The sequence below is a fragment of the Lithobates pipiens genome, unplaced genomic scaffold (genome assembly GCF_037356315.1).
Source record: "Lithobates pipiens isolate NorthernLeopardFrog02 unplaced genomic scaffold, aLitPip1_a1.2 Scaffold_8, whole genome shotgun sequence".
Classification (NCBI taxonomy): Eukaryota; Metazoa; Chordata; class Amphibia; order Anura; family Ranidae; genus Lithobates; species Lithobates pipiens.
This window is the reverse complement of record NW_027507903.1, coordinates 280883974-280909121: the sequence shown is the minus strand read 5'-3', so window position 1 is coordinate 280909121 and position 25148 is coordinate 280883974. Positions and strand designations below refer to the sequence as shown.

Here is a 25148-nt window from a genome sequence, read left to right as displayed (position 1 = left end):
GGCTGCCTCAAATCCTTCTGTCTCTTCATGTAATCCCAGACATACTCGAAGATGCTGAGATCAGGGCCAAACCATCACTCCTTGTGCTGTAACATGAAACTGTCTTCCACAACCTCACCTTGGTAGCAGAGTTGGGCTGTTCCTCACTGAAAAAACAACATGCTTTAATGTAACCCCCCCTCCCCCAAATCAATACATTGTAGCCCTACTCATTCACTGAAAAAAGTGTCAAAAAGATATAAAGTAAAAGAAATGACAACTCCTATTTAAAAATGAAAAAAAAACAATGTCCCCTGATGTAGATCCATCATCAATCAGGTCGGCCGTCACACCCAAAAAAAAAAAAAGCTCAGACCAGGACGAAGGCTAACCACTGACTGACTGCTACTCCATCTGACAACTATTAAATAGGTAAGGGGCGGGGCCACCCAGTGACATCACCTGGTGTCCCCCCCTGTGATGTCAGCTGCCCAGCATGCACCAGTCGATGGCGTCACAGGAGGGCAATGCCATCAGGTGATGTCGCCAGGTGGCCCCATGCCTTACCTATTCAAGAACTGTCAGATGGAAGAGCAGGCAGTTGGCGGTTAGCCTTTGTTGTGTCCGGAGATTTTTGGGGACCCCACGTCATTTTATTTCCTGATTTTGTTTTTTGTCTGCAATTTTTTTCTTTAAATTCAGCTGTCAGTGAGGAACCCCACTGACAGTTCAAGACTCAACTTTCCAGACCACTCCTTAGCAACCAGCTATATACAGTGTGTTAAAAAAAATGCATAACAAACACAACACTTGAGATTTTGGTGCAGCTTCATTGAAGTCTATTACATGCACAACGTAATCTGCTGCAGGGAAAAAGGGCCCTGACCGATTCCAATAAATGCACAGATGTGAACTACGTCCATAAGAAATCATTCTAAATGGACTGTAGCGTGCTTCTACAAACACACAAAAAAACGCATAGTTATGAACGTAGGGTAAGAATTGATGTTGGTTTGAAACCAAAGGGTTTCACACCAAATATTCATTTTGTTTAGATTTTTCTTTGTTTGCTCACTTTGCATTTTTAAATTGATAAAATTAAGCAATTAAAATATATATTTTTGAAAGCATTCTTATTTTATAACATTTCTTTATACAAGCCTGTAACTTATATATATATATATATATATATATAAGTACTTGATGTTCCAGACACTCAATGGATGTCAATAAAGTAGCAGATAAAATGTTTTGTGCATGGCCTAACTTTATCTTGAAAGCTACTTTTCACCTTTGCTAAAGTCCTATGAAAGAGATATGTACAGTATATATAGAAGAGAGTGACGGGCAGTGGTGTTAGTAGGGTTTAGATATGACATGTGCACTCATTTTATAGCAAATCATCATGGCGTTATTATTATTATTATTATTATTAATAATATTTTTTCTTTTCCTGTAGTGGTAAATCTGTGTCAGGCAAATAATGGTGGCTGTGATAAGAATGCAAAGTGCTCACAAAGTGGTGTGAAAGTGACTTGCAGCTGTCTAAAAGGATACAGTGGAGATGGAACTGTCTGCACACCCATTAACCCATGTGCTGATGGACTAAACGGCGGGTGCCATGAACATGCCATCTGTACCATGACTGGACCGGTAATGTCTGTTAATTCCATTTATTGACAAAGCTAAAAAAAAATTGTTTTACAAAAGTTCAGTGTTACTGTATTAATTTCTAAAATTCAGTTATTTCTCAGTCATAGTACAGCAGTGTTTCTCTTAAAGGAATCTAACATAAATTGCTGTCTCGTTTTTTCTCAGATTTATTTAAACAAAATAGATTGCATATTTTTTAATTGACTTGACATTTATACCTGTAGTAATATTTTCCATAGTTTACAATTAGGCAGATAATGCGGATTATATCATTAGTAATAAAACAAGGGGCTTGCAATATTCAAATACCACATGCACAGGTCAGCTATAACTTTATGACCAGTGAAAGGTTAAGTGAATTGATTATTCTCCTTAAAATGTCATGTGAAAGTTGATTAAATATATTAGGCAGCAAGTAAACATGTCCCTGAAGTAGAAAAAAATGGCAATTTGTTGTGTATGGGGGTGCGTCGCCACAGACCAGCTAGGGTGTCCATGCTGACCCGTGTCCACTGCCAAAAGTTCCTACAAAGGGCAAGAGAGCATCAGAACTGGACCATGGAGGAATTGAAGAACGTGGCCAGGTCTGATGAATAATATTTTCTTTGACATCCTGTGAATGGACGAGTGCATGTACGTCGCTTACCTGGGGAAGAGATGGCACCAGCATGCAGTATACGAAGAAAACAAGTGTGATGATTTGGGCAATATTCTGCTAGGAAACCTTCCTGCTGCAATTCATATGGATGTTAGCAGAAGTGTAACTAGAACCTTCAGGGCCCCAGTGCAAGAAATCATGAAGGGTCCCCCCCCCCCAACCTTTAGTCCCGGGGCCCTTCCCACTGATCCCAGGGTCCTTTTCTCCTGTTGTGGGGCCCTTTATTATAGTCCTGCAGTGGGACCCCTTCCTGCCGTCTTAGGTAGGGTTGCCATCTTTTCTTCAAGCCCAACTCGAAGACTTTTAACATCGCAGGGCAAACATTTTTTTTCTAGTATACACTATACTTATATTTTGTGATTAAAGCGGGACTGTACTGCGGAAAAAAATATTAAAAGCCAGCAGCTACAAATACTACAGCTGCTGACTTTTAATAAATGGACACTCACCTGTCCCGGGATCCAGCGATGCCGGCAGCCGAGGCCGATCGATCGCTCGGCTCTCGGCTGCTGCCGCCACCATTCTAGGTGAGGGAATCAGGAAGTGAAGCGAAACGGCTTCACTTCCCGGTTCCCTACTGCGCATGCGCGAGTCGCGCAGCGCAATAGGAATTGTCCGCGTTGTCACTGGGACCCGTGTGTGTCTCAGCAGACAGCGCGGCAGAACAGGAAATGGCATAGACTCCCATGGGAGTCTATGCCCGGAAGTGGGTCTAAATACCTGTCTTTGACAGGTATCTCCACCCCCCTCCCCCCTGAAAGGTGCCAATTGTGACACCGGAGGGGGGGAGGGTTCCGATCAGCGGAAGTTCCACTTGGAACCCCGCTTTAAATAACATTTTTAATTGTATATATTTAATCACAAGAGTCCCTTTACACAAGAGTCCACAGAGTGCCCCTCTTTACATTTGAATCGAGTTACGCTTTACATCTGAATCCACAGAGTTACGCTTTACATCTGAATACGCACAGTTTCCCATTTACATCTGAACTCGCAGAGTTCCTTTACACTGTAAGGGGGACTCTGCATATTCTGATATAAAGGAGAACTCTGGGGACTTTAATTTAAGGAAGAACAGTGAGAACTCTGATGTAAGGGGGAACACTACCGATTCTGGTGTGAAGAGTAATGCCCTGTACACATGGTCGGACATTCCGATGAAAAATCCATGGCATTTTTTCCGACAGATTTTGGCCCAAACTTGTCTTGCATACTCACAGTCGCACAAAGTTGTCGGAAAATCAGATAGTTCAGAATGACGTAAACCATGTACGAAGGAACTAGAAAGAGGCCAGTATCCAATAGTTTTGGTCTAGCAATTTATTCTGAGCATGCATTGCACTTTGGCCACAGATTTGTCTACACACGATCGGGAATTTAAATGATCGGATTTTGTTGATGGAAAATTTTAGATCCGACTTTTAGATTCCGACCGAAAAAGTCAGATGGAGCCCATATACGCTCGGATTTTCCAACAACATGATCCGATCACACATATTCCATCAGAAAGTCGGATCGTGTGTACAGGGCATTACTCTGATATAAGGGGGTCCCTGGTAACCAGAGCCCCCACTTACATTATAATTCCCAGCATTTCCCTTTAATCAGGGTTCCCAGAGCCCCTGTTACTTCAGAGTCTGCAGAATTTCCAGTTGCACTGTATGGGCCCTTCCAAACGGGTGGACTGATCTGACCACCCATTGATCTGTATGGGGAGGCAGATGTAAACATACATGTGTCTGTTTATACTCTATTGCATCCAATCCAATCTGCTGAAAACAAAATATATGGATTGGAATCCATTCCCCAGTCGCTTGGCAGATTGGATCAGATGACAGTCAGATGTAAACAGACAGGTGGTCCATTTACATTTGAACGCCGCATAGAGAACAGCGCAATGTGTCTGTGTCTGTGGAGTGGACAGGAACCTGTTATCCGCCTGCCCAGTGGGGATCAGCAGGCAGGTCTCCTGCTGAGCAGGCGGATCAACTTGGTGGAGTGAAAGGGCTCTAAGGGGGAGCTCTGCGGACTGTAGTGTAAAGGGTTACTCTGATGTAAGGGGTGCTCTGGGAATCCTGATGTAAGGGGGTCCCTGCTCACCAAATCCCCCAAGTACATCAGATTCCCCCATTACATTACAGTCCACAAAGCTCTCCCTTACATTAGTGTGCTCAGAGGCTGGTGAGAGAAGGGGGGAGGCACTTTAATCACTATAGATGGAGGCTCAGGCTGACTGCACATTTCCTCCACTAGATAGTTGCTGGCTGCTGGGCTTTTTGTGAAGAACAGTACTGCCAGGGATTGTAATGTGGGCGGGGCTGCGGACACACACAGGAGGAGAGGGGCGAGAGGAGGAGGAGCATATCCAGTTCTCGCTCTCTCCTCTCCTGTCCGTGCGTTGACCAAGTACACCCCTTCATGAAACGGTAGCTGCACTGATAGCAGGGGCCTCTTTTTAGAAGCATAATGTGTCCTGCCACATGGCAAAAATGGTTCAAGAATGGTTTGAGGAACACAACAAGTCTGAGGTATTGACTTGGCCTCCAAATTTTCCAGATCTCAATTCGATTGAGCATCAGTGGGATGTGCTGGAAAACAAGTGCGATCCATCTCACAACTTATATAACATAAAGGATTTGCTACTGACAGCTTGAGGCATGGATACCACTAGACCTCTGAAGGTATTGCAGTGGTATTTGGCTCCAACAGGTCAAACAGGTCAGGAGTCAGGACTATTTTGGTGGCATAGGGGACCTACTCAATATTAGGTGGGTGGTCCTAAAGCTATGGCTGATCCGTTTAGACTAATATGTGTACCTTGGCAGTATAATGATCTGCCCTTACATCTTCCCCTATAGCCTCTTAAAGCTTTTCCTTCTTCTACCACTAAGGCTGCTTTCCCACAGGGGCATCAGCGGTAAAGCACTGCTATTTTTAGCGGTGCTTTACTGATGCTTTTGCAGAGGTTTTCGGCCGCTAGCGGGGCACTTTTAACCACCACTAGCAGCCGAAAAAGGGTTAAATACCTGCAAAGCGCCACTTTGCCAGCTCTGCCCATTCATTTCAATGGGCAGGAGCGGTGTATACACCGCTCCTAAGATGCTGCTTGCAGCAGTTATTTTAACATCCTGCCAGCGCATCGCCTGTGTGAAAGCACTCGAGCTTTCACACTGAGACTGCAGGGGAGCTGTTTTTCAGGAGCTTTACAGGCGCTATTTTTAGCCCAAAAGCGACTGAAAAATGCTTCAGTGTGAAAGGGGTCTAAGCTTTTCAGGAGCAAACATTAGTCCTTTATTCAGACCCAAACTGAAAAGCAACAGAACTTGCATAGCAATACAGAGCACAGTGATGTCTTGCAACAAATCTCCATTTAAATATGGAATTTCCAAACTTTATTGAACTTAGCTTAATGAAAAGAAACGTCCGATTAGTTATTACATATCACTGTGCCTTAATTTAGTTTGTTGAATTAAAGAGATTTTAAACACCCACTGTTTAACTGACATTGTCCCTTCTATTTCTGTATGTGGATGATGACACTATAATTATTTATTAAAAAACATCTGAATACATTTTTCATAATCGATATACAGCTGTCACATGACCCAGATCTTTCCTCGTCTATCTGCAGGGAAACCTAAGCAGGAGGAGTTTCTAGTCCTCTACTGTGGGTTCAAAATGGAAAAAAAAAAAAAACTGTACTGTAAAAAGAAATAATTAATATCAATAAACTGTTTTATATTGTCATACAAATATATATTTGAAATTAAATCTTTATTATTATGTGGAAATAACATGGTATGGGTGAATTTCTGCCAGTGTCACGACTCTCCAGTCTGTGTCTTAGAATAAGAAGGAGGTGAAGCCTCCATTAATCTATATGTAATATCCTGCCCTCATTGTGTTTAGTTGGTTAGTGGGCTTGGAGGAGGGAGGGAGGGAGTGAGTGGGCCGTCATTTAGCACTCTGTATATGCCCACATGTCTATAGTCACATGGGCTGCTCAGATGTGATAGGGAGGAAATGCTCAGCATGGAAACTCAATGAAAAGTGTGCAGATTTGCCACCACAGCTGCAAAATCCCTAGCTGAATTGGGGATTTGGACAGAAGGTGGAGCTAGAGTGATCAGGATCAGCCAGGTTTTTTGCAGAATCCAAAAAAAAATCTCATAGTGACCGAGCGAGTGTGAACAGCATGTAATACAGAATTTATTGATAGTTTTTATGGGATTAAGGTCTGGAGACTGGCTAGGCCACTCCGGGACCTTAATGTGCTTCTTGAACCACTCCTTTGCTGCCTTAGCCATGTGCTTTGGGTCATTGTCATGTCGGAATACCCATCCACAACCCATTTTCAATGCCCTGGCTGGGAGAAGGAGGTTCTCACCCATGATTTGACAGTGCATGGCCCCGTCTATCATCCCTGTGATGCAGTGAAGTTGTCCTGTCCCCTTAACAGAAAAACACCCCAAAGCATGTTTCCACCTCCATGTTTGATGGTGGGCATTGTGTTCTTGGGGTCATAGGCAGTATTCTTCCTCCTCCAAACACGGCAAGTTGAGTTGATGCCAAAGAGCTTGATTTTGGTCTCATCTGACCATAACACCTTAACCCAGTACTCCTCTGAATCATTCAGATTTTCAGTAGCAAACTTTAGACGGGCCTTCTTAAGCAGGGGGAACTTGTGGGCACTGCAAGATTTCAGTCCATCATGGCGTAGCGTGTTACCAATTGTTTTCTTGGAGACTATGGTCCCAGCTGCCTTGAGATCATTGACAAGATTCTCCCGTGTAGTTCTGGGCTGATTCCTCATGATTCTTTTGATCAGTAAAATGAGGTGAGATCTTGCATGGAGCCCCAGAGCGATGGAGATTGACAGTTATTTTGTGTATCTTCCATTTGCAAATAATCGCACCAACTGTGGTCACCTTCTCACCAAGCTGCTTGGCAATGGTCTTGTAGCCCATTCCAGCCTTGTGTAGGTCTACAATCTTGTCCCTGACATCCTTGGACAGCTCTTTGTTCTTGGCCATGGTGGAGAGATTGGAATCTGATTGCTTCTGTGGACAGGTGTTTTTTATAGAGGTAACATGCTGAGATTAGGAGTACTCCCTTTAGCCCTGGCTCACATTGCAGCGATTTGGCAAATCGCAAATCACAAATCGTCAAATTGCATGCCAAATCTCTACATCTGAATCAGTGTGACACTACATTTACAGCGCCGCATCGATTCCCAAAAGTAGTTTCTATACTACTTTTGATAACTTTGGGATGTTATTTTTATAGACATCTGTGCAGCAACATGCACAGATGTCTCTCAAATCGCCCCCGAAGACGGGACTGACATACAGGAATGAAATTGCACGAGTTCAGGGGATCAAATACTTTTTTCTCTCACTGTATATATATTATCGCTTGCAACAAGTCCAAATTCTACCAGCTAGGTAGCCTATTTGAAGTTAATGCTTTTAAAATGTCCCGATCATCAACCTCCAAATAAATATTGCAGCTGCACAAATCAATTTATAAAACATGCACTCGGGTAGGTGAATATACTAAGCAATGCAAATATTTCCCAGCATTCTCTCTAGCTAATCAGTACAAAATGTCTAGGGGTAAAACAGAGGTATGTATTTTTTGATATACATTTGCAGATACACACTGGCAGATCCAGGAACCTCTACAAAGTGTGATCCAAAACTCTAAAGTGTCTGGACACAAGGCATCTTAAGACCCCTAGGACCTTTTATTAGTTATAAATTGATCTTTGTGGCTGCCAATCTTTGATTTATTGGATGCAGTGCGGGTACACACTGGGGGTCTTTGGCTGATGTGTTGCTATACTGGTAGCATTGTTCCTGTTTATTTACTGTGTTTTGCATTTAGTATTTTCTATAAACATTTTGTTTGCTGTTTTCTTAGGACAAACGTAAATGTGAATGCAAGGACCAATACATTGGAGATGGTATAACCTGTGAGTTGAAGGAAACACCCATTGACAGATGTATGCAGGATAATGGACAATGTCACACAGATGCATTATGTGCTGATTTACACTATCTAGGTGAGTAAAGAATGGATAAGCGTGTCCTTATTAAAGATACATCACAACAGTCATGTATTATGGGTGCCACCTACAAATACTGGGTCCATGTTCAGCCTCTGCTTATCTTTTACAGTTCTGTGTCATGTTGACAAAGCAGTTGCTTCTTACAAATGTATGCTCATATCAACCAACTGCATTTTGCTTAGTGTTTTCCTGGTTAGTTTATAGAAGGCACGTCAAACTCAAATTAAACTATAGACAAATTTAGTGGGATTAAAGGATAACTAAACCCAAAAACAAAAATGTAATATTGTCCACTGTAGCAATGCCCATTTTAGCATTCAGCATTGGCACAATGTCCTTTGCTGATTGCTTACCCTAACAACCATGGCTACCTGCTTCATGGGCCATTTACTCGCTGTCTCTTCCACATTTGACAACATTTAGGTATTCTCTGCCACGTCTCCCTCTAGACAACTTGAGCCATGTACTACCTGCTCTTCTCTGCCCTTGATAACATGAGCTATGCACTCCCTGTACCTCTCCCCTTTTGCATACTCTCCAGCTCCCCTCTCCGCTTTTACAATATGAGCCACCTACTCCCTGCCCCTCTCCCCTCCCCAGATCCCCACAGACTCCCTGTCCCTTTCTGTCCTTGAAAACATGAGCCATACTCCCTGCTCCCCTCTGACCTTGACAATATGGGCCACCTACTGCTTGCTGCAGCTCCCCCTCCTCCCAACATTATCAACATGAGCCCCTCTCTGCCCTTGATTAAGCCACCTTTTCCTTCCCCTCTTCGCTCCATCCTTGACAACATGGACCACCTGCGTCATGCTCCTCTTCCCCTAAGACCACCTACTCCCAGAGCTGAGCACTTCCTTAATTGACAGGAAGGACATTTGTACAGTTGTAGCACAGGAGGTAAATGGAGTGGCTCCAATAATGCAGGGGAAAATAACTTTTTTGCAAAAAAGAGTTATGTGGTAAGGGGAGAAGTATAGTATAGTATTGGTATACTAACCCAACTTGTGAAACCTTCACACAAAGTTCATCGGTCTGCTGGGCCACACAAAATGCCATAGAGGCCTCCATTGGTGAACAAGTGATATATGATCTGCAACCTTGCTTTACAGTGTAGTATGTCAGATATTGTAGTTATGTCAGTCATTGTGTGCCCACAACTACTTTACCTTTCACGGTCATTATTACTCATAAATGTATGCCTATTCTCTCTGCAGAACAACAGAGTTTTACTGTCTCTAACAGTTTCGGTGTGTTATTGTATGCCATTGACTGGTCTATTGAAGCCACCCCACCCTGTGTAATCCTTTAGTAATACAAATGCACCTCTCCACTGTGTATTATGTTTGTTCCTGCATCCTCCATTTCATGGTAACATTTAAGATCTCAAAACCAGCCCTTGCCAACCTCAGCACTCTTCTGCTTAATCCCTGCACTGAAATGGAGCCTGCATGTCACCCCTACCATAACAACATCAAAAGAAACATAACACTGCAAAGCAGGTAGAACTTTTAACAAAGATATGATTTGACGAAAAAAACAAAGATGTGTGAGTTCTCCCTTTGGTGATTTTTCACATAAAAAAATATTTATTTGTTACTGTACCTCCAACACAAGCTGAGAACATTGAAATTAAAAAAATCTGTAGGGGTGACTATGCTGTGCCATGTAACAGGTAGTACATTACAGACAAGATTTAAGATTATGTGTAAAGCATATCAGTATTTTTTGATTATATTTTTTCCCACAGATACAAAGGTTGGAGTATTTCACTTACGATCTCCCAAAGGACTTTACAAATACAATTACAGTGAAGCTACACAAGCTTGCAAAGATGAAGATGCGACTATAGCTACATACAACCAACTAGCCTATGCTCAGCAGGTGACCCTTTATTAGAATGTATTGCAAGAACGCAAATTATACTTATCTGTGTTACATTAATTATACATGCATTATCTACATAAGACGTGCATATAAAGAGCTAAAAAAAAACTGAACATCCCTTTAATTGATTTGATAACCACTCAATATTTAGAAAATAGTTGCATTTGTGTTTATTTTTGTATTTATCACAGGCTAACTACCATTTATGTGCAGCTGGGTGGCTTGCTGAAGCAAGAGTAGGATATCCTACAGCATACTCCCATCCAAACTGTGGAATGGGATATGTTGGCATTGTGGACTATGGTGTTCGTAGTAATATGTCTGAGACATGGGATGTTTTCTGTTACAGATATAAAGGTAATTAAAATTTACCATGAATACGTGGTCTAGTTGGTGAATGTTCTCTATGGAACAGGATGTATGTTGAGAATCAAAAGCCCCGTACACACTATCAGATTGTCTGCTGAGTTTTTCCTTCAGATTTACCAAAACCATGTAGTAGAAGGGCCTGCCTGATTAAATACACATTGAAACTCCTAAGGTTTGACCTCATATTATATGGTTTTGGTAAATCTGAAGGAAAAACTCAGCAGACAATCTGATAGTGTGTACGGGGCTTAAGACTTCTTTTAGATCACTGTCTGTACATTATACTGTTATATTGTAAAACCTAGCATCTCTGTGGCTTTCATCTAGATTTATTTCCTGCATTTGCATACTGCCTCTGTTACACAGAAGACTTACCGTCTAATGTCTTTACAACGGATATATTATAATTATACAGGATTTATATAGTGCCAACCGTTTGCGTAGCGCTTTATAATATACAGGGAAACAGTACAGTTATAATACAATCCAAGACAAGAGGGTTAGAAATCAGATAAAAATATGTGCTTTTGGATCACTTTGTGTAAACTCGTGCTTTGCCCATGTAGGATTCACATCAATCCCAGTCCTACCAGCTGCTTTCTGTTCATTTACCCACCACGCCACTCAGCTGTCAGGGGTAAAGAGAGTGGGCTTTTTATAAGGTTTGATCCTTCTATAGATACAAGTACAACCTGAAGCTCACACAAGGCTTAAGACTCTATCCCACTCCCCACTGGATGCCACACATCAAGTACATCAAGCGCATTTAAGGAAGGAAGGGGGTATGAGTCTCATTCTCAACCACACTTGAAAGTACTAGGTCTTCTTTGCTAATGGCAATCAAACAGAGTTAAGGGAAATTAAAAGTCAATTGTGCCTGCCCTGCTTTTGGGGCTGCTACTCTAAGTCAACCTGTTGCTGTGTCCTTCAATGAAGGCATTCTGCAGGTAGAATGATAGAAAAACAGAGGCCTGCATGCAAGTAGGATTCTGGATTGTCCACAGGCTAATGATCGTGATGCTGCAAATTGTATATTGTGTATAAACACAACTTAATAATATAAAAATAATAATAATATATATAATGTTTGTGGACTCTAAGGGCCGGTTCACACTGCGAGCCGCGGCGAGGCGTCTCCGACTTCCTCGCCGCGACTTGCAGGGGGGGTCAGCGGCGACTTGCAGAGGACTTCTGCATAGAAGTCAATGCAAGTCGCCCCCGAAGTCGCCCCGAAGTAGTACAGGAACCTTTTTTCTGAGTCGGAGCGACTCGAGTCGCTCCTCTCAGAACGGTTCCATTGTACTCAATGGGGACGACTTGCGGGAGCGAGGCGAGGCGAGCCGTGTCGCCTCGCCTCGCGCCGCAGTGTGAACCGGCCCTAAGTAATTTTATAGCAAAAAATATGGATTTTAACTTGTAAACACCAAATGTCAGAAATGGGCTTAGTCATGAAAGGGTTAAACTGAAACAATGTTCAATTTGTTAATTTAGGCTATGAAACAATGTATCCATAGCTGTATATTCTATTGTGCCATGGTGTATATAATTATGTTGTTCTTCAGATGTGCAGTGTACCTGCAAGCCTGGCTATGTGGGAGATGGCTACCAGTGTAATGGAAACCTGCTTCAAATGCTCATGTCCTTCCCCGAGTTCTCTAACTTCCTTCTGGTAGGTTGTTGAACAAATGTGCTTGAGTGACCAGCATTGGTCAGTATGAACTTTCATTTACTGTGGTGATTTATAACTATAGTTACCAGTTGGTTAACACATTTTTTTATTTTTTTTATTTTAGCTCTCAGAGAGCTTATAATAAAAATATGAGTTTGATATTTTTCACACAAGTGCTTAATCGCAGCAGTTTCTTTGTAAATAAGACATGTTGATGATATAATAGCATGTCACTACTTTATTTTTATTTTTTGCAGGAAATCTTCAAATACTCCAATTCATCAGTGAAAGGCAAAGAGTTTGTCAGCTACCTCAGTGACTTGTCCGTACAAGCAACCCTTTTTGCCCCAAGTAATGATGGCCTCAATGAGAATATGGTAATTATGCATTTTCTGACTGACCAGTAAGGAACCAGCTTTGAGATTTTCTTAAATTGGAACTGTAGACAAAATGTTTTTTGAGGAATTGTGACGAAAGGAATATAATTTATGTCAGGTTTTTATTACTGTCTGCAAAATCACTGGGAAACATTTACCTCTTTTTCTGTCCTAGTGATGGTGGTCACTATGAGAGAAAATGTATCCAACTGAGATTCATACAGTAATAATAAACAAATAATTGAATAAGATAGTGTTAGAGGTTCTGTGTATTTTTTCATTACTGTTTTGTGTCTCTGTTGGAGAGATTTTTCACACTTTCAGCCTCTATGAACACTGGAACTTAGAATGGCTTTACTTCAGTGCAAGGTAGCTTACTATGCAGCCATTAGTGCATTGGGTGTCATTCATTTTGTATGCCACACAATGCACTAAAGTAGTGGTCTCCAAACTGCAGACCAAGGGCCGGATGTGTCCCTTTGCTTGCCTTTATTGAGCCCTTGGGGCACTATTCCTCTCACTGATACGGGACACTATTCTGCCATCCGACACCAACAATGGGGCACCATTTCTCCCTCTGATACCATTAATAGGGCACTATTGCTCCCTATGACACCAATAATGGGACACTATTCCTACCTTTGATACCAATGATGGGGCACTATTCTTCCCCCTAATACCAAATGTGGCAATGTTTACTCCAACTGATGTCCCGCTGGCCACAGTCCGCACCCCCCCCCCCTAAAGTCTGAAGGACAATAAACCAGCCCTTTGTTTAGAAATTTTGGAGACCCCTGTACTAAATCAATGACAAAATGCGTGTTAAGGTGCCTCATAGATGTGTATGGGGGTCAAAAAGTGCAGGAAATCTCTTCAGCAGGGTCATAAACAGGAATGAAAGTTCTAACCATATCCCATGCTATTCAACCCCAAAAGAAAGCATTTTGATTGGAGTCACACTTTAACCACTTGCCGACCTCTGCACGCCCATATACGTTGGCACAACGGCAGTGGTGGGCAAAGTGGCGTACCTGTATGTCCCCTTTAATTGTGCGGGCTAGCGGGCGCATGCCTGACGTGTACAGCATGACCATGCCCCCGGGCCCCACAGACTTGATGTTTGCCAGTGTCCCGCAATTGTGTCATGGAGAGGCAGAATGGGGAGATGTAAAAAAAAAGGTATTTCCCTGTTCTCCCTAGTGACATGACAGGGATCTACTGCTCCCTGTCATCAGGAGCAGTGATCACTGTCATGTCAGTGCTAACCCCCCCCCTCCCACAGTTAGAATCACTCCCTAGGACACACTTAACCCTTTGATCGCCCCCTAATGTTTAACCCCATCTTTAAAGCACTGATTGCTGTATAAATGACAATGGTCCTAAAATTGTGTCAAAAGTGTCCGATATGTGTCCACCATAATAATGTTGCAGTCACGATAAAAATTGCAGATCGCTGCCATTACTAATAAAAAAAATTGATTATCGCATTCTGATAAAAGCAAAATGCATCAAACAGTAACTAGGGGACCTTTAAAGTGGGTCGGTTTTAGAGCTGAAACCATTACATTGTCACATGGGTTAAAGAGAATGAGAGAATAAAGATGAGAGAAAATAAGCTCAGTCTGCAGACTGTTGAAACAAATGTAACGTTAGTTTTGAAGCTTATTTTTTACATTTCTTATCTGGATTGGATTTTTTTTTTAAAAGTGCATGTGTGTGTGTATATATATATATATATATATATATATATATATATATATATATATATACACATACGCACATCGTCACCAATGAGGAATTGTGGCAAAAATTGCGATTTGGGACACCTGGATGGTCATATCAGAGGTATTCCAATACCAATATAATTGATTTGAAAATGTCAGCGCCATATTGGAACACCCTTTTGATGTTGAGCTGTAGAAATAGAAGGATACATTTTTATATGACATAATACAATGATTATTCTTCATCTGCATAGTAGTATTGTCTTAACGATTTCTTCATTTGTTTAATTCAATAGACTCTTTCTGGACGTGATATAGAATATCACATTGCAAATGTCAGCACAGTATTTTTTGTGGACCTCAGTAATGGAACATCACTTCAAACACGGCTGGGTGACAAACTGCTTATTTTGTTTGACAACACCTCTCCAGATACCCAAACCAAGGTGAGAGAAACATGTTTCTAGAATACCTCGACAATGTTATTATGTTTATACCTTATATTTTAAATATACTCTATATACCAGAATTACTAGCAGTGGGTGCTATGATTTTCCCCCTTTTTTTACAGCTATTTTTGGGAGTAAAGCATCCTATTCTCATAGTGTATATACATTTCAGTATTTACTCCTAATACATTTGAACGAACACCAGTTTCAGCATAAATTACCCATATTGTAATTTACCAGCTTTCAGGAATCTGCGATTAGCGGACCTTCAGCTGTTGCAAAACTACAAGTCCCATCATGCCTCTGCCTCTGGGTGTCATGCTTGTGGCTGTCAGAGTCTTGCTATGCCTCATGGGATTTGTAGTTCTGCACCAGCTGGAGGTCCGCTAATTGCATATTCCTGGGCTAGATGATTTGCTTTGTACAGTCAACTATTCACGATTCCTGCTTTATTTTTTATTTTTTTTGTCTAGGCTCCACAACTGAGATCTGTTATGGTTCAGTGACCAGAGAAAAAAAAAACTGTTGCTAGGGATGGAATGAACAGGCTGTCAGATACTAGAAAAATAATAACATGCAGTACCATGGTTATGTTTAAATGTCCAGACATTTAGCAATATAAGCTTCTTGCTAATAAAAATATAACTAAAATATAAATGCTTCATATGAAAAACCCAAAATGTATCATAGATTGGTACGTTTTAATGACATACACTAGAAATCATATGCTGTCAGTCGATTTTCTCCACCAAGGTGACTAATCGCTATATTGCACAGTCTGAAGGGTGGAGGAAACAAATCCATCAAGTTTAATCTTAGAAAAGAAAAAATGTTCAGCCCACCTAGCTGATTAGTCATTTGGTTTCTAAGGAAGGTCTTAATACGTATGTTTTCTGACCCCTTATTTGTTTAGGACCAAACAAGATATGTAGGGGGAAAACGTATAATACAGTGGGACTACATTGCTTCAAATGGAATTATACACATGATATCTGAACCATTGAAAGCCCCTCCTACACCAATAGTAAGTATAACATAAAACGCCACTAATTATTCAGTAATAAAGTAAAAGTGTGTCTGTGTGTAAGTTCACCTGAACTACAGCTTGGGTTTATGCTATCATGGTGATGTGGACCATACATGCACATTGGGTGTGTTAGTTCAATACAACTGTGTGCGTGAGTTATTTTATGCAAATAGCTGCGCATCCCTGCGTACTGTCTATAGGTGGCTGTATGCAGCTCTAGGACATCCCGGGCACCAGAAATATGCTAAATGGACCCTTAATCTGATTTGTGGTTGTGGAACAATGATTCCAGTTCTTAGAAAGTAATGCACTGAAAGAATCTATTCAAAAAACACGCTAACAATAAATTTTTTTGTTGCCTACAGCAACCAATAAGACTCCAACTGTATCTTCTAAAGCAGGGATATGCAATTAGTGGACCTCCAGCTGTTGCAAAACTACAAGTCCCATCATGCCTCTGCGTGTCATGCTTGTGGCTGTCAGAGTCTTGCTATGCCTTATGGTACTTGTAGTTCTGCAACAGATGGAGGTCCGCTAATTGCATATCCCTGTTCTAAAGTGTGGAGTTGAACAATTAAATGTTCCTCATTGGATGGCAACAGCCCAAGCATGTATCTTATTGGCATACTTTTTATACATGATGTACATATAGGGCTGCTCTTGAAAATCACGGAGTCCCGTACAGCCTACCTGACCCCCCCCCCCCCCCCCAAAAAATTATATTTTTACTAAAATGCCATGGCTGGAATGCTATACTTTGCAGCCAGGGCAGGAATTGACCCATTCTCATAAATTCACTCTGCAAGTGCAGTGCAACCATGTGCAAAGCACGCTGTTGTAGTGCATTAGTGTGGGGTTAAAGCAGGTGGTGAGGCTGCATATTGCCTCCCTCAGCCAGAGGGAGAAAGCCGACAGCACTGCAGGGGGATCTACAAGAGTCACAAGGCAGTGCAGCTGACCCGCCTGCTCAGCAGCTACCCAGGCTCCCCTTTTGAACTTATGGAGTCTGGGCCTGTTACAGGAGGGCCAACTGTACTGCCTTATCAGTGGCCCTGTGAACATACCTATGTACATCAAGAAAATCCTTCCATCCTTAGGGTGCTTTCGCACGAGGCATCAGCGGCGCTTTTCCGTCGTTTTGGCGGCAGTTTATCATTGTTGTAGTGCCGCTATTCGGGGTTAAAGTGCCCCACTAGCGGCTGAAAAAGGGTTAAAACAGCTGGCAAAGCGGCGCTGCCCCATTGATTTCAATGGGCAGGGGCACTTTAGGAGCCATGTATACACTGCTCTTATAGTGCTGCAAAGATGCTGCTTGCAGGACTTTTTTTTAGCGTCCTGCAAGCGCACCGCTCCAGTGTGAAAGCACTCAGGCTTTCACATTGGAGAGACAGGAGAGGCTCTTTACAGGCATGATTTTTAGCGCTGTAGCACCTGTAAAGCGCCTCAGTGTGAAAGCAGTCTTATGAATTGTACTTCATGTAATATTGTTTAATACTAAGAAATACATTATACCCTTATTTAGCAATGTCTCTTTTGACTAGGCCCTACATGCTGGCCATGGAGCAGGCATATTTTTTGGCATCGTCTTTATCGTTGGTTTACTGGCATTAGCAATGTATGCCTATAAGAAGTTCAGCAGAAAGGATTTCCAGTTCCAGCAGTTTCACGAGGTAACAATTACAAAAATATACCCAGAATGCCATTTTGTCTTGCACATACTGATAATACCTCACAAGCTCAAGTGGTTTCATGAAAACACCACACCATGATGTCTCCCGTAAATGTCAGAATGTGGTAAATAAAGATGGGGTGGTTCAATAAAATGCCACTGCCAGGAGAGGAATGTATAAATTGGATGTCTGTGTTTACTGGCTGGAATGAAGTCATTCACCCACACACAGACCCTTGTGACTGCAATCAAACAGCTCACTGAGCCTGTGACTTCAGTACTGTAAATACTACCACCTGATACCATACTAAAATAGAGATTCATCAAACTTGCCTTGAAAATCCTTAGCAGCCTATCACACCTTTAGGCGTTATTTGATGCCATCAAATGTAGTTTAAATACAGAAAGTATAAAATATAAGATTTTTATTACTGTTTATTTCTGCAGTTTCATAGTTAGTAAGGTTGAATATAGACACCAGTTCAACCTGAGTGAGTGATTACAATGGTCCCTATCCCTATCCATTGCACACTCGCATCAGTCTTTACCCTCAAGGAGCCCACAATCCAAGGTCCCCATTCATATACTAAGGCCAATTTTGGACAGAAGCCAATTAACCTACCTGCATGTCTTTGGAGTGTGGGAGGAAACCGGAGTACCCGGAGGAAACCCACGCAGGCACAGGGAGAACATGCAAACTCCAGGCAGGTAGTGTTGTGATTGGGATTCAAACCAGTGACCCTTTTTACTGCTAGGCGAGAGTGCTAACCACTACACCACAGTGGTACCAGAGTATGCTGAACTATTCTCCTTTCGCCTCCTGAAAGGAACTTCTAGTCTAAATGATCATACAGACAGGTACTAGGACAAAAGAAAATGACAGGATCATGACAGCTTGTGTGCTTACATTTTCAATAGGCATGCCTTTCTATTCTGATTGGATGCCGGAGGGATCCAAACTATTGTTCAGTGTTTAAAACTTTTCCAAATAGGTTTGTGATATCCCTTAGAACCCATTCACGCCTCTCCACAGCAGTGTGTTTCTGTAACGCACACGGTATGAGTGTTAGTGCCTTGTGGTGCTCTTTATATTTAATAGCATCCCTCTGCATTAACCAATGCACCTCTGACAGACATGCATTGCAGCACACCACAATGCAGGAAATGCACTACCGCCATTGGAGTGTGCTGCACCTGAAAAACAGCTTCACGTTTCTTGTCCAGTCTGGTGCATTGGCAGGCCATTCTTCTGAATGGGCTGCCTTAATGCAACCTGCATTAATTCACAACAGTTAACACAAGTTTCAGTACTGCAAAGTGTGAGTGGTCCCTTAATGGTATTGTTCAACGATGAGCTGAAAAACAAATAACTTTAATTTAATCTGTTGACTGCCTAATAAGCAGCTCAACCTTAAAATATAGTACAATTAAAAGAATGCTGGAGATGCCAAACTACATGCGGAGTGCTGTGCTACAGGAGTGAACAAAAGCAATCCAGCTGCTTCACTACATAAACTACCCTATGGCTTTTGGAATGTTACCAGGACAGGAGGGAAATTAAAGTGAACCTTTGCCCAGACTATGCATACTAAAGTTTTTGCATATTCTCAACAAGCCGTATTGGGGGTTATTTACAAAAAGCAATCTACTTTGCATTACAAGTGCACTTGGCAGTGGAGTCGCTCTAAATCTGAGGGGGAGATCTGAAATGAGCGGAAGCTCTGCTGATTTTATCATCCAATCATGTGCAAGCTAAAATGCTGTTTTTATTTTCCTTGCATGTCATGTCCCTCTCAGATCTACAGCGACTGCACTTCCAAGTGCACTTGTAGTGCAAAGTGGATTTGCCTTTCGTAAATAACCCCCAATAAGCACAATAAAATAAGCCATCAATCATCACAGCAAAGGTACTAGAATCGTAGCTTTCTGTCTTATTATTTTATATTGCAGCATGATCTTGGCAGCCGGAAAACCTTCTAATGCAAACACACAGCAGGTGCCTCAATTGTGATTTTTGAGAATAATTAACTTCACAACACATGCAGCCAGGGAGAGGTCATAAATGGTTTGCTTTAAAGCTCCTTTTACTGCTTCCCAATATGTAATTACTTTAATGTCTAAAGTCTGGGCAAAGGTGCACTTCACGGAAACATGTACTCAAAAAATTCAGCATATAGGCTACCTTTGGAAAATTCTAGTTGCCTAGAACTCCAGTTCCAAAGATTAGAGATCCCTCCTCTCTCAACCAAATTTACAGTGGCTGCCCCCCCCCCCCCCCCCAGTTGGGTCTCCTCTTCTCCCCCCCTTCTATATTTTCCCCTCTTCTTTCCTAATCCATTACCTGTCACCAGAATATTCGGACAACAGTGGGTCCTGCTGTCAGAATACAATGCCCTGGCCGATGGAGGGGGGGGGGGGGGGGGAGATTTCTCCATCCACCTTGTTTGTGCGGATAGAGGAATCAGTTTTGGACTGAATTAAAAAAAAAAAAATGAACAAACAGTCAATAGCCAACTTCACCCAGTACTCAAGCCACAGAGCCAGGCAATTAACATTGTTAGAAGATGGCAGTCTGCACATTTCCTTTAACTGTATAGTTAAGTAGAGTCATTTTGTATTTTTTTCATGTTTTTTTTTTTTTTTAACTGTATAATTAGAGTAATGTAGTGTTTTAGTGAATGTGTGATAATAAACATAGATTTATCTTTTTTACTGAATACAGGACGAAGATAAACCCACTGTGTCTGTGTCTGAGTTTGACACAGAACCATCCTCAAACATTGCAAACCCTATGTATGAAAGTGTCACAACAGCTACCACTCAAGCTGAGACCACATCAGATTCAGTTTATCATCCATTTTCTGTAAGTATTCGGTGTCATTTTGTGCCTATCTTGAATTTGGCTTAATATTTTGGGAGTTTTATATATAACATACAGCAAAACCAGTTAGTTAATGTTCATGTTGCAAAATCAATGATCTATACCAGCCAGGTGTCTCCAAACTTTCAAAACAAAAAGGCCAGGTTACAGCCCTTCAAACTTAGGGGGCAATGACAGCATTGTACTAGCAGATGTGGTTCATCGTCAAATAATGTGCACAAATGTTTTATACATTTATTTATTTATATATATATATACCATATGATGACATCTTGTAGCTTGGCTTATCTTCTACTCACTGCTAAATGTCTTGTATGTTTTTTGACCGCCTAATAAAGGAATAAAGAAAAAAAAAAACTTTAGGGGTCCAGATTGTGGCCAGTGGGAGTAGAAAATGCCATGGCATCAGTGTTAGTAAACAATGCCGTAGGCTTGGTGGTCAGTGGGATTAAAAGAAATTCCATGATTGGTCTCAGTGGGAGGAATAGTCACCCATCATTGGTGTGAATGGGAGGAATAGTGCCCCATAATTGGGGTCAGTGGGAGAATTAGTTCCCCATCTCTGGTATGAGTAGGAGGAATAGTGCCCTATTGTTGGCGTCAGTGGGAGGAATACTGTCCCAAGGGCTGGATAAAAGCAAGCAAAGGGCCAAATTTGGCTTGTGGGCCGCAGATTGGAGACCCCCCCATCTCTGCAATAAAACTTGTAGTGAATTGGAAAAAAAATTTTTTAAATCATATCTCGTCTCTAAAGAAAGTGCATAGCAATGTGCAAAAAAATCATTTGATGAAAAACTGTTTTCTATTTTCTTTTACAAATCAAGTTCAGAATACCAATTTTGACCTTTGATAAACAGGTCCTATAATGTAAATGAATGTATTATCACATGACGTGTTGTACTTGGCAGACAGTACTCAGTGCAGGAAACCATGACACACTGATGGCAAGAAAAAGATCATCTATTTAAAGATCCTCCTATTAAATTTCTGAGTGCTTACAGGGCCTCGTGCAGGGGAACACTTGCCAATTTGTCACAAAGTCTGAAAGCGTCTTCCTAAATCATCCAATATACAAACATTGGATATGTAATACCATTTGCATTAAGCAAACTTTTTCTTTAAAGCTGCACTCTAGACAGAGATGAGACACAACCTAAACATGGTTTACCTTAATTAATTTCTTGCATTAAGGTAAAAAAAAATGTAGGCATCATTATCCCCCCTCTCCCCCCCAAGCGTCGTGCTACAGCTCTTCTCTCCCCTCGCTTCCTGATCTCACTGGGTTTGCTGAAGCGGTGGGAGCCATTGGGTCCCACTGCTGTCAATCAAGCCCAGTGAAGAAGAGGCAGGGCCGAGTCCCCTAGTGTGTCAATAGATGCAGCCAGTGCTGCTCAGGATTGAGCCAGCACAAATGCCACCATAGGAATCCGCTTCCTCTGGGGGCACTCACCAGGGAGGAGGAGCCAGGAGTGCCAGTGGAGAACCCGAGAAGAGGAAGTGTGGGGCCGCACTGTGCAATTCTATTGCACAGAGCAGGTAAGTACAAACCTGTTTGTTATTTAAAAAAGAAAAAATTACAATCAGCTTTAATGTAGCGCTGTAATCATTTTTAAAATGTAATCAGTGTATGTACCTACATTTTGTCCTGGTATCAGCCTCTTTCAGTCCTGTACAGCAGGGTTGGATTGTGAGAAGAAGCAGCACAAGGAACCAATCTGTTCATGTGCTGATGAGAAGCATGCCGATAGGAGAAGAAAGCAGAGTGACAAAAAGATGTGCTACCCTTCTTTTCACCGTGTATTCACATTTATGAACAGTAAAGTTGGATTCACACTTTGCATGCCTAGATGTGCACGGATCCGTGTACAACATACAGCATTACCCTAATAAAAAAAAAAAAAAGATATAAAAACAAATAATTTGTACCTCAACAAATAACCTATAGAAATATGGTTATGGTATAATTTTTTTATATAAGAAATTTTGTGTAGCACTGTACGTTACAGATAACGTTTCTTTAATATCATTCAGATATTTATAAAACAGTTTGAGCTGAAGGGGTTTAAGGTTAGCGCAGAAATGTTTGTATTTGCTTTTTGAATGGTTCCATATAGTTTCCCTTTAATACTAATACTCCTGCCACACAGGAGAGAATTGCATTTCCACATGTAATGCCTCTTCATGCAACAAAGTACAGTTTTTCGGTTGCATGAAAATGCCCAAGTGTGAATAGACCCTGATTAATCTAGATGCAAGTAGTACCCTTATTTTAAAACAGTGAGGGAGGGATAAATCCAAATTGGGCAAATAATACTAGAAAAGTAGGCAAAATATCAGTTTTTTCAGTTTTGGGTAGGTTTTTTTTTTTTTTTTTTTTTTTTAACAAGAGCATTTTTGGAGATACATCATACTGTACATCCTATACAGTATATATCCTTAAAGTATAATTCTGGGTTTAATTTAACTACTCATAAAACTGCTCCAATGCCCCTTTTCTAACTAGCCTGTGGAAAAAAGATGCATATACTTACCTATTTTCAGGCTGCTCCGGTCCGATCACATAATTGGCTCCCCTCTGTCAGCTAGCAGTAGCTTCGGGAGAAAGGAGGGATGGCCCATAAAAAGCCTGTGTTTGATGTCACTACTTACGATAGCCTTTTTCAACCAGGGTGCCTTGAGGTTTCTTCAGAGGTGCCCTGGCAAAATGCCTACAAGTTTATCAAAAATCGTATACAAGCCAGCAGGTGGCTCAATTCTGCCTGTTGGTTACACAAAGCCACAGGTTTTCAATATGCACCATTACGACTTTCTTGACACTGGCATCCTAACAACCAATTACATCATCAGTTGATAAGGTGGCTGGCTGTTGCCTTCACAGCATTGTTTTTTGACCCTGACTGATGGAGAGAAATTGAGGGAGAGTAGAAACATTGGTAAACTAGTCAGTACAAGTGTGCAAGGGCTGCAGTTTTAAGATTACTTAGCTTGATCCCAGGATCCTACGTTAAATAAATTATATGACACTTTTTTTTTCCAAGAGGATGCATTAAGTGAGCCTGAACAGAATTAAAAAGGAACAAGATTAGTAAAAGTAAATGTTATATATTTAAGCAGTCCATCATATATACTATATATAACTTCTGTCTAGTCTATGCACGGTCATATAAACACATTTTGTTGCAAATTAGGGAGTTATACAAGAAGTGGATTTTTTTTTCTTTTTACACTAACGGAATTAATTAATTGACTTTGTCCTGAATCTTAAAATATTGTTTGTGCTGGTTTGCTTTCAGGCTCATTTTAAAATGTGTGCTCAGCCCTATACAGCAGCTAAAACTATTTGTTTACTTTTTTCCACTGCTGAGCTGCATGCAGTCCAAAAAACATAAGAGTACCCATTGACTGAACAGACAGGTATGCAGGGGCAGATGAATGAACCAAGGCGCAGACCCTGTGCATTCAGCTCCGTGCACCTGCCCACGCAGGCGCTGCTGTACAACGTGTACCCATTCACTATCTATGGCAGCCTTTCTCAACCTTTTCAACACAGAGGAACCCTTGAAATAGTTCTCCAGTCTCGGGGGAACCGCTGCTAAAAATTAGAAGTCTACAACTCATTATACATTAGTGTGATGGTCAGTGGGAAGAATGGCCCTTACACTTGTGGTGATTGGGGGGGGGAATTACCTCCTTACAGATAGCTAAAAAGATCAATGGTGTCAATGGGAACTTATCTGAGAGGCAGAAATTGCCCAATGCTGAAGGAACCCCTAGCCACCTTTGGAGGAACCCTAGGGTTCCACAGAACCCTGGTTGAGAATCACTGATCTATGGGCTGCCTGCATGCAGCATAGTGGTACTAGAAAAAGTACGACAAACGACTCTGGCTGCTGCATGGGGCTAAACAACCATGTGAATGAGCTCTTATTTTGTACTGTATGTTAGCTAGATTCTACAATTCGTAAACTACATACATTTCATATGCATGTCATCTGAATCTGTCTATTTACCTACAATAAGTATCATTGGAAATATGGGTTTTAACTCCCTTTTTTATTTCTTTTAGGATTCGGATGATCAGCAGCTAGTATCCTTTGGTGGGCGAATCAAATAAACAAGAAATAGATAGGGTAGCATTACATATAAAACAATAACTACAGTTTTGTCTTTGTAAAATAAGACATTTCTAGTAATCCTCCGATGCCAACCACCTATCAAAACGACAGAAAAAAAAAAGACTATTTGCCACATCTGTAATCTAATATCTGCTGGCTCATTCATTTTCTGAATGTACAGTTTCCTGCCTCCAGAAGAACTGAGCCTTGCTCTGGAGCAGTTCATCAAATTACTGGCTCTTTTTGCTGTGAAATTGTAAATAAAATGTTTTAATGTCTCTGCCTGGGAATCTTTTATAATCACATTATTTATTATAGGTAAGATTTGTTTTGCCCCGCAGCCACTGATCAGATTCAACCTGCACCACTAAATGACATCTGAAGAATGAGGATTAAAACCAGAGTGTTAGCTCTGGGGCAAAATACAATAGCTCTTACTTAATGTGTATCTGAACCAAAGAACAGGTCATGAATTGCAGCTTACAAAAGATCCTAATGTGGACAATATATTGGCAAGTTTTTGTGGGTGGGGGGGGGGGGGGTGTTCTTTACCGTTTTCACCTATTTTCAATATCAGGACTGCAACATGCTTGTGCAATTTGTGTGAGCCTGGCTACTTAT

General features: G+C 41.4%; 1 protein-coding gene across 1 annotated transcript in view; it reads left to right on the top strand.

Annotated features, from left to right (window-relative positions):
• STAB2 (stabilin 2) overlaps positions 1-24805 on the top strand; it is a 234665-nt gene extending 209860 nt beyond the window's left edge. Inside the window, exons 59-69 of the mRNA XM_077472148.1 lie at positions 1439-1632; positions 8213-8354; positions 10111-10244; positions 10439-10604; positions 12179-12285; positions 12543-12662; positions 14683-14832; positions 15749-15859; positions 17404-17532; positions 20254-20394; positions 24479-24805. Coding sequence (XP_077328274.1) covers positions 1439-1632; positions 8213-8354; positions 10111-10244; positions 10439-10604; positions 12179-12285; positions 12543-12662; positions 14683-14832; positions 15749-15859; positions 17404-17532; positions 20254-20394; positions 24479-24526 — 1442 coding nt within the window. The 3' untranslated portion in view covers positions 24527-24805. The remainder of the gene's footprint in view (positions 1-1438; positions 1633-8212; positions 8355-10110; positions 10245-10438; positions 10605-12178; positions 12286-12542; positions 12663-14682; positions 14833-15748; positions 15860-17403; positions 17533-20253; positions 20395-24478) is intronic.
• Positions 24806-25148: the final 343 nt, after the last annotated feature.